Source organism: Neoarius graeffei, chromosome 18 (genome assembly GCF_027579695.1).
Source record: "Neoarius graeffei isolate fNeoGra1 chromosome 18, fNeoGra1.pri, whole genome shotgun sequence".
NCBI classification, from domain to species: domain Eukaryota; kingdom Metazoa; phylum Chordata; class Actinopteri; order Siluriformes; family Ariidae; genus Neoarius; species Neoarius graeffei.
Genome location: NC_083586.1, coordinates 66536012 through 66548748, shown reverse-complemented (window position 1 = coordinate 66548748; position 12737 = coordinate 66536012). Strand labels below are relative to the sequence as shown.

Here is a 12737-nt window from a genome sequence, read left to right as displayed (position 1 = left end):
TAAATAGTGTGCGAAATACCCTGTACACTGCAAACTAGCGACAGATCTGCGATAGATAGCTCAGGTAAGCTAATCAGTCAGCATACCGTAGCAAGCTACCAAAACCTGAGGCCACAATAACCAGCCTACAAGACTGAATATGATAAATGATGGAAATAGTGGAAAAACTGGAAATAGTGAATGAAAAGAAAAATGTACTGTTTTATTTATTGAGTCACCACACAGACCTGCTCTCGCTGAATAAAGTGAGCTGAATGAGCGCCAAACTGAGTTCGGCCAGGTTCTAACGTTATACCGAAACAAAATACATCACTGATTCCTTCACATTCAGAAAGGTTAAAAACATTCATCATAGTGTGGCACTGAATTATCTAATTCTCACTGCTTATAACTCTACACCTACCCGGTGGAGATGAGCTGGGAAACTGAAGACTGAAGGAACGTATGAAAAGTATTTTTCCAGTCTCACCTGTGAAAGGTAATCCCATGTGATCTCGTTTGGACGGTAAACCTGTTGGTACAGTTAAACGCAGCACATGAATGAGGCGTCTTTATTCTCGGCTACTGTCTAGACGCTATACCAGAGACGGTTGAAGAATCTCCACTTTGCCACATCCAATATGGCGGCGAGGATGACTTATGATTCTACGCAGAATGCAGCGTCTATGTTTATATGTCTATGGTACTGACCGTCATCAACGCAACACACACACGTGTGAGACACCCACACAAGAAGGTACCTGGTCTTTCTCGGGATACACTCCGGCCCGCAGGAACGAGGCCTTCCAGCTGTCCACGTCCTCCTGAGAGTCGCACGCCAACTCGATCTGACGCAGGTCTTTATACACGTTCCTACACACACACACACACACACTACACTCAGCCAAAATACTGTTGTCTCCATCACCTGCAGTGATGGGTACAGTTACAGATATATAACCCCCCCCCACACACACACACACACCTCTGCTCAGTGTTAAAGATAGCAAAGGTGTGTTTGGTGGACATGAAGCCTTTCTCTACATCTCTGATCTTCAGGTTATCCAGAGGGAGCATGTACTTCTTCTCTTTCTCCTGCAACACACACACACACGGTGGAGTGTAACCTCTTGCCTTCATAAACTGACATTATAAGAACTCTCTCACACACACACACCTCCTCGTCCTTGTACCAGGACAGTGACTCGGCGGTCAGGACGAACCAGTAATCCCGAGAGCCTCCCTTCATTATGCTGATGTTGATTGTGAGCCAACCCTTCCTGATCACCTGCAAAAGGGGTGGGGTTATGGTAATGACTCCAAAAACCCACACTGATTAGCAGTGATATGAATATGCTAATTAGAGAAAATAATGGAGTCTGTCTGGTGTAGCACCTGGTTGGGAACAGCTCTCTTCTTGGTGACAGCGGAACTCTGCTGGGCGCTGTAGGTGGTCAAAAATAAAAATAACGTCATCCTGTAATCTAAATCTTTAATATTTCAGGTCACAGGCTGGGTTAATTCCGCACAGGATATTGTGAGATCCTCTGGGGTGAAAGGTCAGGGGTCACTCACTTTGCAAAACCAATGAAGTCCTCATGATTGGTGTTGATGTAGGAAAGTTCGATGTCAATCAACAGCATGACCTAGAACACCCCCCGGCACACACACACACACACACACGTTAAAACAACCCTGAAATCTTATATGCGTCCTCAAAATCAGGACCCAATTTCCTAAAAGCACTCCAGAGTTAAGATCATGTGATGACTTCACAACATTTCACAACAAAGCTTATGCTGGAAAGTTTTTGAGGAACTTGACCCTTAATGACGAGTGAGAAACTTCAGGTTAATTGGGTTTAGCTAACTTGGTTACCCAGTGTTATAAAGATTTCTGTATTTTTCAGTTCATTCTAAAATGACGGCTGTGCGATAGCTAGCACGTGACCTTTGTCTAAATATATCTGTTTCCCCTTCTCCACCAAGGCAGTTTTAGGCTGGTGCCTAATCTCGAACCAGTTCTTTGTGTTTCGGCAGCCAAAGAACCAGCTCTCAGCCAGGAAAAGTGGTTCCAGAGTGGCAACAAGTCTTTGTTGGTCAAGAACCAAGAACCGCTTGCATCAGGGACTTAGGGTGGGATTATCATGGCCAACAAGATCAAAGAAAAATTTTGTGACTGCCATTAAAAAAAATATAGCCTCAATGAGGCTGGAGCTCAAACCGGCCACTGTTGTTGTGTGAGAGTTTGAAATCCGATCAATCCTGTAGGAGGAGTAGCAGTTTTTGTGAAACTGCATATGACCCCCATGTAGCTGCATCCATGACAGGTGGCGCCACCTGGTGAACAACTCTTGTTGAAATACGTCTTTAGAGTCTTCTGGGTGAGTTTCAGTGAAAACATCCTAGCAGTTTACAAACAGTAGTGTTTGGTAATCTTCAAATGCCCATAAAATGTTAAATATGACAGGTGGCGCCACCGTCTTGACAACTTTTATACACACCAACCTGGGGAACATTCCATACGAGTTTGATCAAAATCTGATTACTCCTACAGGAGGAGCAGCGATTTTCGTGAAATTGCACATGACCCCTTTGTAGCCTCATCCATGGCAAGTGGCACCATCTGGTGAACAATTCTTGTTGGAATACATGTCTTTAGAGTCTTCTGGATGAATTTCAGTAAAAACGTCCCAGCAGTTCATGAAGAGTAGCGTTTAATGTGACGAGTCACTCAAAAATTTCAGACGCCCATAAACTCGTAAATATGAAACGGGGCACCACCATCTTGACAACTTTTATGCACATCCACCTGGGGAACATTGTTCGCGAGTTTGATCAAAATCTGATCAATCCTGTAGGGGGAGTAGCGATTTTTGTAAGATGTGGACGGATGATGACGATGGATGATGACAGAAGCTCATCTGGCCTGGCCTGCAGCCGGATGAGCTAAAAAAAAAACAGAGCTAGTGTAGCATCTATTCTGACTAACCCCAAGAAAAAGAGATGAAGTCGTCCACCGTCATTGTAACTGTGATGTAATGATGTGACACTATGGTGGCGGCTCTAAGAGGTTTCCAAGTCAGAACCAGCCTAGAACTAGCACCTGATTCACGTTGGTGGAAAGAGGGTATGCAACATCACCCACCTGGTCTTTCGTCTTGCTGTCCCTCTCTCTGATGTAGGTGGTGACAATCCTCTCGGTCTCCTCTCTCAGTCGAGGATATGAACTCAGCTAATAAAAACGCAAGACTGCATCAACACGTGCACACGTCCAAATGCTCAACTCGAATAAATACAGTATTTCTGTTGTTTCACACACACCAAGCATCGTCAGTGATTAGAACACAGACACGCATGAGGATGTTACGGTACGTTACACACCCATCATATGAGTGGTGTAGACTAGGGCTGCACAATATGACCTGTGTTAAAAAAAAATCGCGAGTATGTTTATTAGCTAAATACTAACACAATTAGAATAATATCACACAGGAGCACTAGCAGAAATTAGCATTAAAAATAGTGCCAATGCTCAGACAAACAAAAGCTTCTTGTAAAGCTTATGGTGCAGCTCTTAAGTATTCACGCAATTGTCAAGAAACTACAAGACTGGATCTCAACAATGCTACAGCAAAACAATAACATACTGTGCAGCTCTAAATCAGGGATACGTTCAAGAGTCTGTGTTAATCAAGCAAGTTAGATCTGTGATACTGAAAGTGTGAGTCAGGAAAAAAAAAAAGGAGGAGGAGATACTGCATCAGGATATCAACAGAACAACAAGAATGAAGTCAGAGGTTTTTTTAAGTGAAGGGCTGTAAAGAAATTGTGGGTAAAGGTACAGATGGAAAATTGACCATGAATTGACCATGAGCATTGGATCGGACGTTGTTAAAATCATCTGTGGTCAAGCTGACTGATTGGATGCTCAAATGGCAGGAGGTGAGATTTGGGGTTTTAGGGTGGAGCGTCACCGTAAGTGCCGCTGCAGGGAAGGTGTGAACACAAGATAGAAAAATATATAAGCGCTCAAACACACAGTAATATTCATGCACGAAATGGCAAAAAGAATGTGCACACCCGAGTCGGAATATTCTTTTCCAAAACCATCAGCGTTAATATTAATTCACTGGTCTAATAAGCTCCACTCTTCTCTTCTCGGGAAGGCTTTCCACTAGATTTTAGGGCGTGGCTGTGTGGATTTGTGTTCATTCAGTTCAGCTGGAAGAGCATTAGTGAGATCAGACCCTGATGCTGGATGTTGTTGAGGCTCCAGTTCCAGTTCATCCCCAAGGTCTTCAGTGAAGTTGACTTCAGTCAGGGTTTACACTTCATGTCTTCATGGAGCTCAGTGTGTGTTCAGGAGCATCGTGACGCTGGAACAGGTTTGGACTCTGAGTTCCAGTGAAGAGAAACTGTAACACTACAGAATACAGAGACGTTCTGCACAACTGCGTGCTTTAAACTTTGTGGGAACAGTTTGGGGAAGAACTACATATGGGTGTGCTGGTCAGGGTGCGCATACTTTTGGCCATTTAGTGCATGTTTTTTGATACTTATTAACTTATGCTTACACTATTTGTCTGTGACATTGATAACTTTCTGAAACAGTAGAGATTAATGTTCATCTCAAAATTCGAATCGATCATCCATTTATCTAATCTCCGAAACCAAGATCTGTGAAATTCATCCAGCCATCCAACCCTTACATCTGTCTAATCCTCCCATCCATCCATCGTCCAGCCATCCAACCCTTACATCTGTCTAATCCTCCCATCCATCCACCGTCCAGCCATCCAACCCTTACATCTGTCTAATCCTCCCATCCATCCACCGTCCAGCCATCCAACCCTTACATCTGTCTAATCCTCCCATCCATCCATCGTCCAGCCATCCAACCCTTACATCTGTCTAATCCTCCCATCCATCCACCGTCCAGCCATCCAACCCTTACATCTGTCTAATCCTCCCATCCATCCACCGTCCAGCCATCCAACCCTTACATCTGTCTAATCCTCCCATCCATCCATCGTCCAGCCATCCAACCCTTACATCTGTCTAATCCTCCCATCCATCCATCGTCCAGCCATCCAACCCTTACATCTGTCTAATCCTCCCATCCATCCACCGTCCAGCCATCCAACCCTTACATCTGTCTAATCCTCCCATCCATCCACCGTCCAGCCATCCAACCCTTACATCTGTCTAATGCTCCCATCCATCCATCGTCCAGCCATCCAACCCTTACATCTGTCTAAAGCTCCCATCCATCCATCGTCCAGCCATCCAACCCTTACATCTGTCTAATGCTCCCATCCATCCATCGTCCAGCCATCCAACCCTTACATCTGTCTAATGCTCCCATCCATCCATCGTCCAGCCATCCAACCCTTACATCTGTCTAATGCTCCCATCCATCCATCCATCGTCCAGCCATCCAACCCTTACATCTGTCTAATCCTCCCATCCATCCATCTGACTCCTACATCTGTCTAATCCTCCCATCCATCCATCCATCGTCCATCCATCTGACTCCTACATCTGTCTAATCCTCCCATCCATCCACCGTCCAGCCATCCAACCCTTACATCTGTCTAATCCTCCCATCCATCCACCGTCCAGCCATCCAACCCTTACATCTGTCTAATCCTCCCATCCATCCACCGTCCAGCCATCCAACCCTTACATCTGTCTAATCCTCCCATCCATCCACCGTCCAGCCATCCAACCCTTACATCTGTCTAATCCTCCCATCCATCCACCGTCCAGCCATCCAACCCTTACATCTGTCTAATCCTCCCATCCATCCACCGTCCAGCCATCCAACCCTTACATCTGTCTAATCCTCCCATCCATCCACCGTCCAGCCATCCAACCCTTACATCTGTCTAATCCTCCCATCCATCCACCGTCCAGCCATCCAACCCTTACATCTGTCTAATCCTCCCATCCATCCACCGTCCAGCCATCCAACCCTTACATCTGTCTAATCCTCCCATCCATCCATCGTCCAGCCATCTGACTAATTCACCTATCTAATTAATCCAGCCAGCCATATAACTGCTATGTCCATCTAATCTACCGAATCATCTAATCCATCCAGAGCCATCTCATCCTCCATTTTCTCCACTGCTTCAACGCATTATCTTAAGTATACATACATCTGTCAACCAATCCACATCCAATCACCCTTTACACCTAAATCCACCTTCCAATCCCCTCCCTCCTCCCAGCGCATCATGCCCTTTACCTTCTCCGTGCACTTGTGGGCGAGAGCAGAGAGTTCGGACACGACCAGGTCCACACATTTCAGACACGGCTGCTTCAGCTTAACGATCTGCTTTTTCACTATGGCCTCGAACGCCAGGTCCGGGGTGAACAAGCCCGTCCTGAAGGATCATGGGAATTGGGTGGAGCAGGACAGAGTGTAGGTCATTTTTATATCAGGGTAATGTGAGGGAAAAGTGGCCAAGTTCAGGAAGGAAAGATACGAAAAGAGGGATGTACCAAAAGAAAGATGGGGTCAAGAAGGACAAAGAACAGGAGGGAAATAAAAAGAAACAGCAAAAAGGTTTAGTTGTCATCATACACGTCGCCTCAAATCAGAGGAGCTTCTGGTTCCAACAAATCTCACTTACACTAATTAAAGAAGCAATGGCTTTATTTATTCAGTGACCCTCACGTACTTTAGAGTAAGTGTATGTGTGAGTGAGTCATCTACCTGTTCATCCAACTCATCTACTCATCTATCCTTCCATCCTTCCAACCAACTCCAACTAAAATTCTTGAACCTTTGCAATTTATCCATTTCATTCATCCAATAATCAGACCATCCATCATCTAATCTACTAATGCATTTCTCCAAGTCATCCATCCATTTGTCAATCCATCCATCATCCATCCATCCATCCAATTTTTACATCAATCAAATGATCACCTAATTTTATAGTCCATCCATTCAATTTATCCCTTCATCTAATCCACTAATGGTATCTCTTTACTTCATCCAACCATCCACTCATATATCCAATTCTTACATCTCCCATTCTTCTATATAATTTATCACCTAAATAATCTATCCATCCATCCCTCCCTCCCACCCCTTTATCTAATCCATCCATTCTCATCGCTCTCCAATTCCTTTATTCAGCTCATTCATCTACCAATCTAAAGCTGCCTTTACATGAGCACTTGTGCTGGAAAAGTTGCCCCAGTGCAACTGCCCGTCTAAATAGAATTTGTTCTGGAACAATTTGACACCAGTGGGTGCAACTTGCTCCACTTTACAAGGTGGTGCAACTTGTTCTGGAACATCTTCTGGGCACACCTTGTTCCCACTTACCATCTAAACACAATCGAAGGCAAGTAGGAGGGGCTTATGCATGTGCGGTAGCATTGATCCAGGTCATTTATCATCCAGACAAGACCACTTCACGGCAAATTCAATGGTCAGTTCTTCTCAAGTGCTTTTCCTTGTCAAACTTTTCTGCCTTTAAACAATGGAGTTAAGCGGTTCCCAGGCCAACCACAGTGATTCAGGACTAAAGAAGTTGTTCTTACCCTCATCCAGTTGTGGGCAGATATAGATACCCAGTTGGGTTTAGAAAAATCGGGCCGTAATGAGCTGATTTACCGCCGAATCACTGAGCATTTAACCAGAAACAAGCAGCGAGAGGATAATAAAGCAAGTTAAAAACAAGCTTTTGATCACTGATTTGCGAATGCGCACTTTTGTGTTTACCTTTTAAAACTTCAGTTTGCCACCGATCGAGAGTGGGTGTGTGAACATAATGGAAAGTGGGCACAACTTGTTCTGGGCACAACTTGTTATAGCTGTCCATGTAAAAGCAGCTTAAGAACTCGTTCTTAGATCCATTAGATTCAATCGATCCATTAACCATTCATTCTTCCATCATCCATCAGTCCTCCATCCATCCATCCATCCATCCATCCATCCATCCATCCATCCATCCATCCATCCATCCAACCATCCACCTATAATCCATTAGACCAAGTAATAGTACTTTGAAATGGCCACAGTTTCTGTGTTGTGTGTTGATCAATTTGTGGTACCATGTGACCGATGATGAGTATTTAACTGATGCTGATGTGTAGGTGAAACTGGCAAATCCAGAAGCTCGTCTTTATTCGAGGCTGGAGTCAGGAAGTAAAACTGCCTCCTCTACATGCTCACTCAGGGAACGAGGCGGGACCAGGTGGAGAAAACGGGGTGATCTGCACAGCTCAAGTCTGCTGTTAAAAACACTTTCAGGTGCTTCCAAAGAACACCAAATGGAAACCATTCCAAACTGGCGTTGTCATGACAACTTCAGTAAGACTTTGAGGAATTTTCCAAAGCCCCACTCAGCAGCTCTCCAGAGCAACTACTTGGATTAAATCCCTTAAAATGTTATCAGTCTAAATGTCCAAGTTAACTTCATGTAGAGGCTGTGCAAATCGCACCCCTCCCCCGCTCTGCAGCGCCCCCTCTGGCTGCATGTGCTACCTTCGCAGTGCACTGCCTGACTGTATTGATGAGCTCCTGGATGACCAGGTCGATGCATTTGAGACACGGCTCCTTCAGCTTAATGATCTGCTTTTTCACTATGGCCTCGAAGGCCAGGTCAGGGGTGAATAAACCCGTCCTGATGCGCGCGCGCGCGCGCACACACACACACACACACACACACACACACACACACACACACAGTGATGACTGGGAGAAATAAACTTTTTTTTCCCCCCTATTGCATTTTCTCTTCATTTGTTTTCTTTTTTTTAAATCTCTGTACATCTTTACTCATCCTTTATTTATCCCTTTTCTTTTTTCTATTTTTATTTCCATTCTTTTCCACTTTTTTCTCTTACCTCCATTTGTCCCCTTTCTTTTTCTCAACTATTTCATTCTCTTCATTTTTTCTTTTGCTTCTTGTTTGCTTTATTTCTCCTTTCATCACTTTTTTAAATTTTTCTTCCTCTATTCTCCTAAATTCTAAGTTATTTATTTTTATTTCCCCTTCTATTCATTTTTTGTTTTCTATTCCTCTTTCTGTCTCCAAGTTATTTTTCTCTTCTTTCTTGTGTCGTCTCTGTATTTGGACTCAGGGGGGACACACAGCGCCGCAGGTCTCTTTCAGGAAGGTCAGGAGAAAAGTTCATACAAAGCACTGGATGAAGAAAGAGTTCAGAACTGGGAATGTGCTGATATATTGAACGACTGATTATCAGCACATTCCTAAGGGTGTGTGTGTGTGTGTGTGTGTGTGTGTGTGTGTGTGTGTGTGTGTGTGTGAGAGTGAGTGAGTGAGAGTACATGTATACACTTGCCTCACACCATGTATGTTCTTAATTGCGTAGCTGATTTCTCTCCTCAGTTCTTTCTCATCAAACTCCATCTAAAACACACACACACCACACACACACCACACACACACACCACACACACATTAACACTGGTTCTCTGTTCTTGGCCATTGTAAATTGTTTAAGATTTCTTTCATTGTTTCTGACTTCTTTCTTTTGTTAATTCATTCATTATATCCTTTTATACCAAACATATGCTTTCTTTGAATTCTTAAATTATTCTTTCGTTCTTCCTTTCATTTTTCTTATTTACTTTTATATCTTTCCTATATTTGAGTCCCAATTTTTTTTCTTTATTTCTTATTATTTCCTTCCCTGTGTCAGTAACACAATAGAGCACGCCACTTCCAGTCAGACGACAACCCCGATTCCAAAAAAGTTGGGACAAAGTACAAATTGTAAATAAAAACGGAATGCAATAATTTACAAATCTCAAAAACTGATATTGTATTCACAATAGAACATAGACAACATATCAAATGTCGAAAGTGAGACATTTTGAAATTTCATGACAGCAACACATCTCAAAAAAGTTGGGACAGGGGCAATAAGAGGCTGGAAAAGTTAAAGGTACAAAAAAGGAACAGCTGGAGGACCAAATTGCAACTCATTAGGTCAATTGGCAATAGGTCATTAACATGACTGGGTATAAAAAGAGCATCTTGGAGTGGCAGCGGCTCTCAGAAGTAAAGATGGGAAGAGGATCACCAATCCCCCTAATTCTGCGCCGACAAATAGTGGAGCAATATCAGAAAGGAGTTCGACAGTGTAAAATTGCAAAGAGTTTGAACAGATCATCATCTACAGTGCATAATATCATCAAAAGATTCAGAGAATCTGGAAGAATCTCTGTGCGTAAGGGTCAAGGCCGGAAAACCATACTGGGTGCCCGTGATCTTCGGGCCCTTAGACGGCACTGCATCACATACAGGCATGCTTCTGTATTGGAAATCACAAAATGGGCTCAGGAATATTTCCAGAGAACATTATCTGTGAACACAATTCACCGTGCCATCCGCCGTTGCCAGCTAAAACTCTATAGTTCAAAGAAGAAGCCGTATCTAAACACGATCCAGAAGCGCAGACGTCTTCTCTGGGCCAAGGCTCGTTTAAAATGGACTGTGGCAAAGTGGAAAACTGTTCTGTGGTCAGACGAATCAAAATTTGAAGTTCTTTATGGAAATCAGGGACGCCGTGTCATTCGGACTAAAGAGGAGAAGGACGACCCGAGTTGTTATCAGCGCTCAGTTCAGAAGCCTGCATCTCTGATGGTATGGGGTTGCATTAGTGCGTGTGGCATGGGCAGCTTACACATCTGGAAAGACACCATCAATGCTGAAAGGTATATCCAGGTTCTAGAGCAACATATGCTCCCATCCAGACGACGTCTCTTTCAGGGAAGACCTTGCATTTTCCAACATGGCAATGCCAAACCGTTTTGTGGAATCGGGGTTGTACAAACATGGCTGATCTAAACTACAACACCCAAGAACCATAGCACCCTCTATCGCCTGTCTATTAATTACACCTGTCACTCATTTCCTGGTTAATCAGCCCACGCCGTATAAATACCTCTCCCACACCTCACTCGATACGAAGACTCGTTCAGTGTCTTACCTGTCATACCAAGCCTTGTTATTCTGCCTTCCTTATGTTCTCGACCCTCGATATTGTCTCGTTGCTCTTTAGTCTCGCCCTTATTACTCTGTCTGCCAATGGATAGACCCCTGCTTGTCCCTCAACTTCGATTTTGTCTAGTGCAGGGGTTTTCAAAGTGTGGGAGAGTCAGACCCCCCTCGGAGAGCAAATAAACAACAGCGCCCCCCCCTTAAAATTTGTGTTGTGGAAGCCTTCTCTAAACACATCAATGCAGTGGATATCAACGTCAATTTCACTCAGGAGGACGTCAGTGGGAATAATCTAGCCTTCTTGGATTGTGATGTACACATTAGACAAGACAGAAGCCTGAGCATCAAGGTCTACCGGAAACCCCCACACACAGACCAGCGCCTGCTCTTCGACTCTCACCACCCACTGGAACACAAATTGGGGGTCATTAGGACCTTGCAACACAGGGCTCAGAATATCCTACAACGGTAGAGGGAAAAGAGAAGGAGCAAAATCACATCAGGAAAGCACTTCAGAACTGCGGGTATCCCAACTGGGCTTTCTTCAAGAGCAGGAAAAGGAACATAATGGACAAGGAGGATAACAGGAACAAACGCAAGAACATTGTCATTCCCTACATTTCTGGTCTATCTGAGAAACTCAGGAGGATCTTCTACAAACACAACATTCCGGTACGTTTCAGACCCAGTAACACCCTGAAGCAGAAACTGGTCCACCCTAAGGACAGAATACCCAGACACTAACAGGACAACGTGGTGTATGTAATTCAGTGCAGTGAGGAATGCACGGACTCGTATATTGGGGAAACTAAACAACCGCTTCACAGGCGCATGGCTCAACACAGGAGAGCCAGTTCCTCAGGCCAGGACTCTGCTGTCTATCTTCATCTTAACAACAAAGGACACTCATTTCAGGATTGCAACTTATGCATTTTAGCCAGAGAGGATCGTTGGTATGAGCGAGGAGTTAAAGAAGCCATTTTTGTCAACTTGGAACGGCCCTCACTGAACAGAGATGGGGGTCTAAGACATCATTTATCAGCCACCTACAGTGCAGCCCTTGGCACACTTCCCAGACAACTGAATGCACACCAAAGCCCAGCTGTTTTCAGCGACTCACAGGAGGACAGAGAGAATCAGCATTCCATTGATCACCTTAACGGGCAATCCATTGATCACCCTAACGACTCTCGAGGCCGTTCACATTCAGCCCCCAGTGACCCACACCAACAGGATGACTCAACGACACCTTAGGCTACGTTTACATTACGTCGAATCAGCGGATCATCAGATTAACGTTCTTAAAACGATTCGCGTTTACACTAAAACCGTTAGCCGTGCACACAGCAACACCAATACGCGGATACACTAATCACATGACTTTAGACGGCGCGTAACATGATCCCAGTGCATTTAGGGCATGCGCAAGGCTCACCACTTGCAAGTAGAAGGATGGCAAGCCTAATACGCTCGGCTCCGCAGGCATCCTGCGCTCCAAATCACTCCGCCCTGAACAGTGAGTGCCCTCTGGAGGGCGCGCACTCCGGCCCTGCGCAGCTCACACAGCGCGCGAGTGAAGTGAACAAGCCACGATTCGGGACTGAGCCGCTGTGTGTGAGATCCCAGCGCAGATCACTTACCACTTGCAAGTGGAAGGATGGCAAGCCTAAAGACAATCATAACTACACAATGGGCAGTATTTGCATCAGTATTTGCAGTATTTTCATACTTTTATACTCTTTAATGAAAGGTGATACGAGGCGGA

At 44.5% G+C, this 12737-nt stretch overlaps 1 protein-coding gene across 2 annotated transcripts in view; it reads right to left on the bottom strand.

The window, feature by feature from the left end:
• dnm2b (dynamin 2b) overlaps nt 1-12737 on the bottom strand; it is a 50345-nt gene that overhangs the window by 15216 nt on the left and 22392 nt on the right. The window contains exons 10-17 of one of the 2 annotated variants that reach the window (XM_060899298.1): nt 9309-9376; nt 6232-6370; nt 3127-3213; nt 1555-1625; nt 1375-1423; nt 1157-1267; nt 965-1074; nt 741-852 (exon numbers count right to left, since the gene is read on the bottom strand). In XM_060899298.1, coding sequence (XP_060755281.1) covers nt 741-852; nt 965-1074; nt 1157-1267; nt 1375-1423; nt 1555-1625; nt 3127-3213; nt 6232-6370; nt 9309-9376 — 747 coding nt within the window. Of the gene's footprint in view, nt 1-740; nt 853-964; nt 1075-1156; nt 1268-1374; nt 1424-1554; nt 1626-3126; nt 3214-6231; nt 6371-8487; nt 8627-9308; nt 9377-12737 lie in introns of both variants that reach the window. The other variant, XM_060899299.1, reaches the window with a different exon arrangement.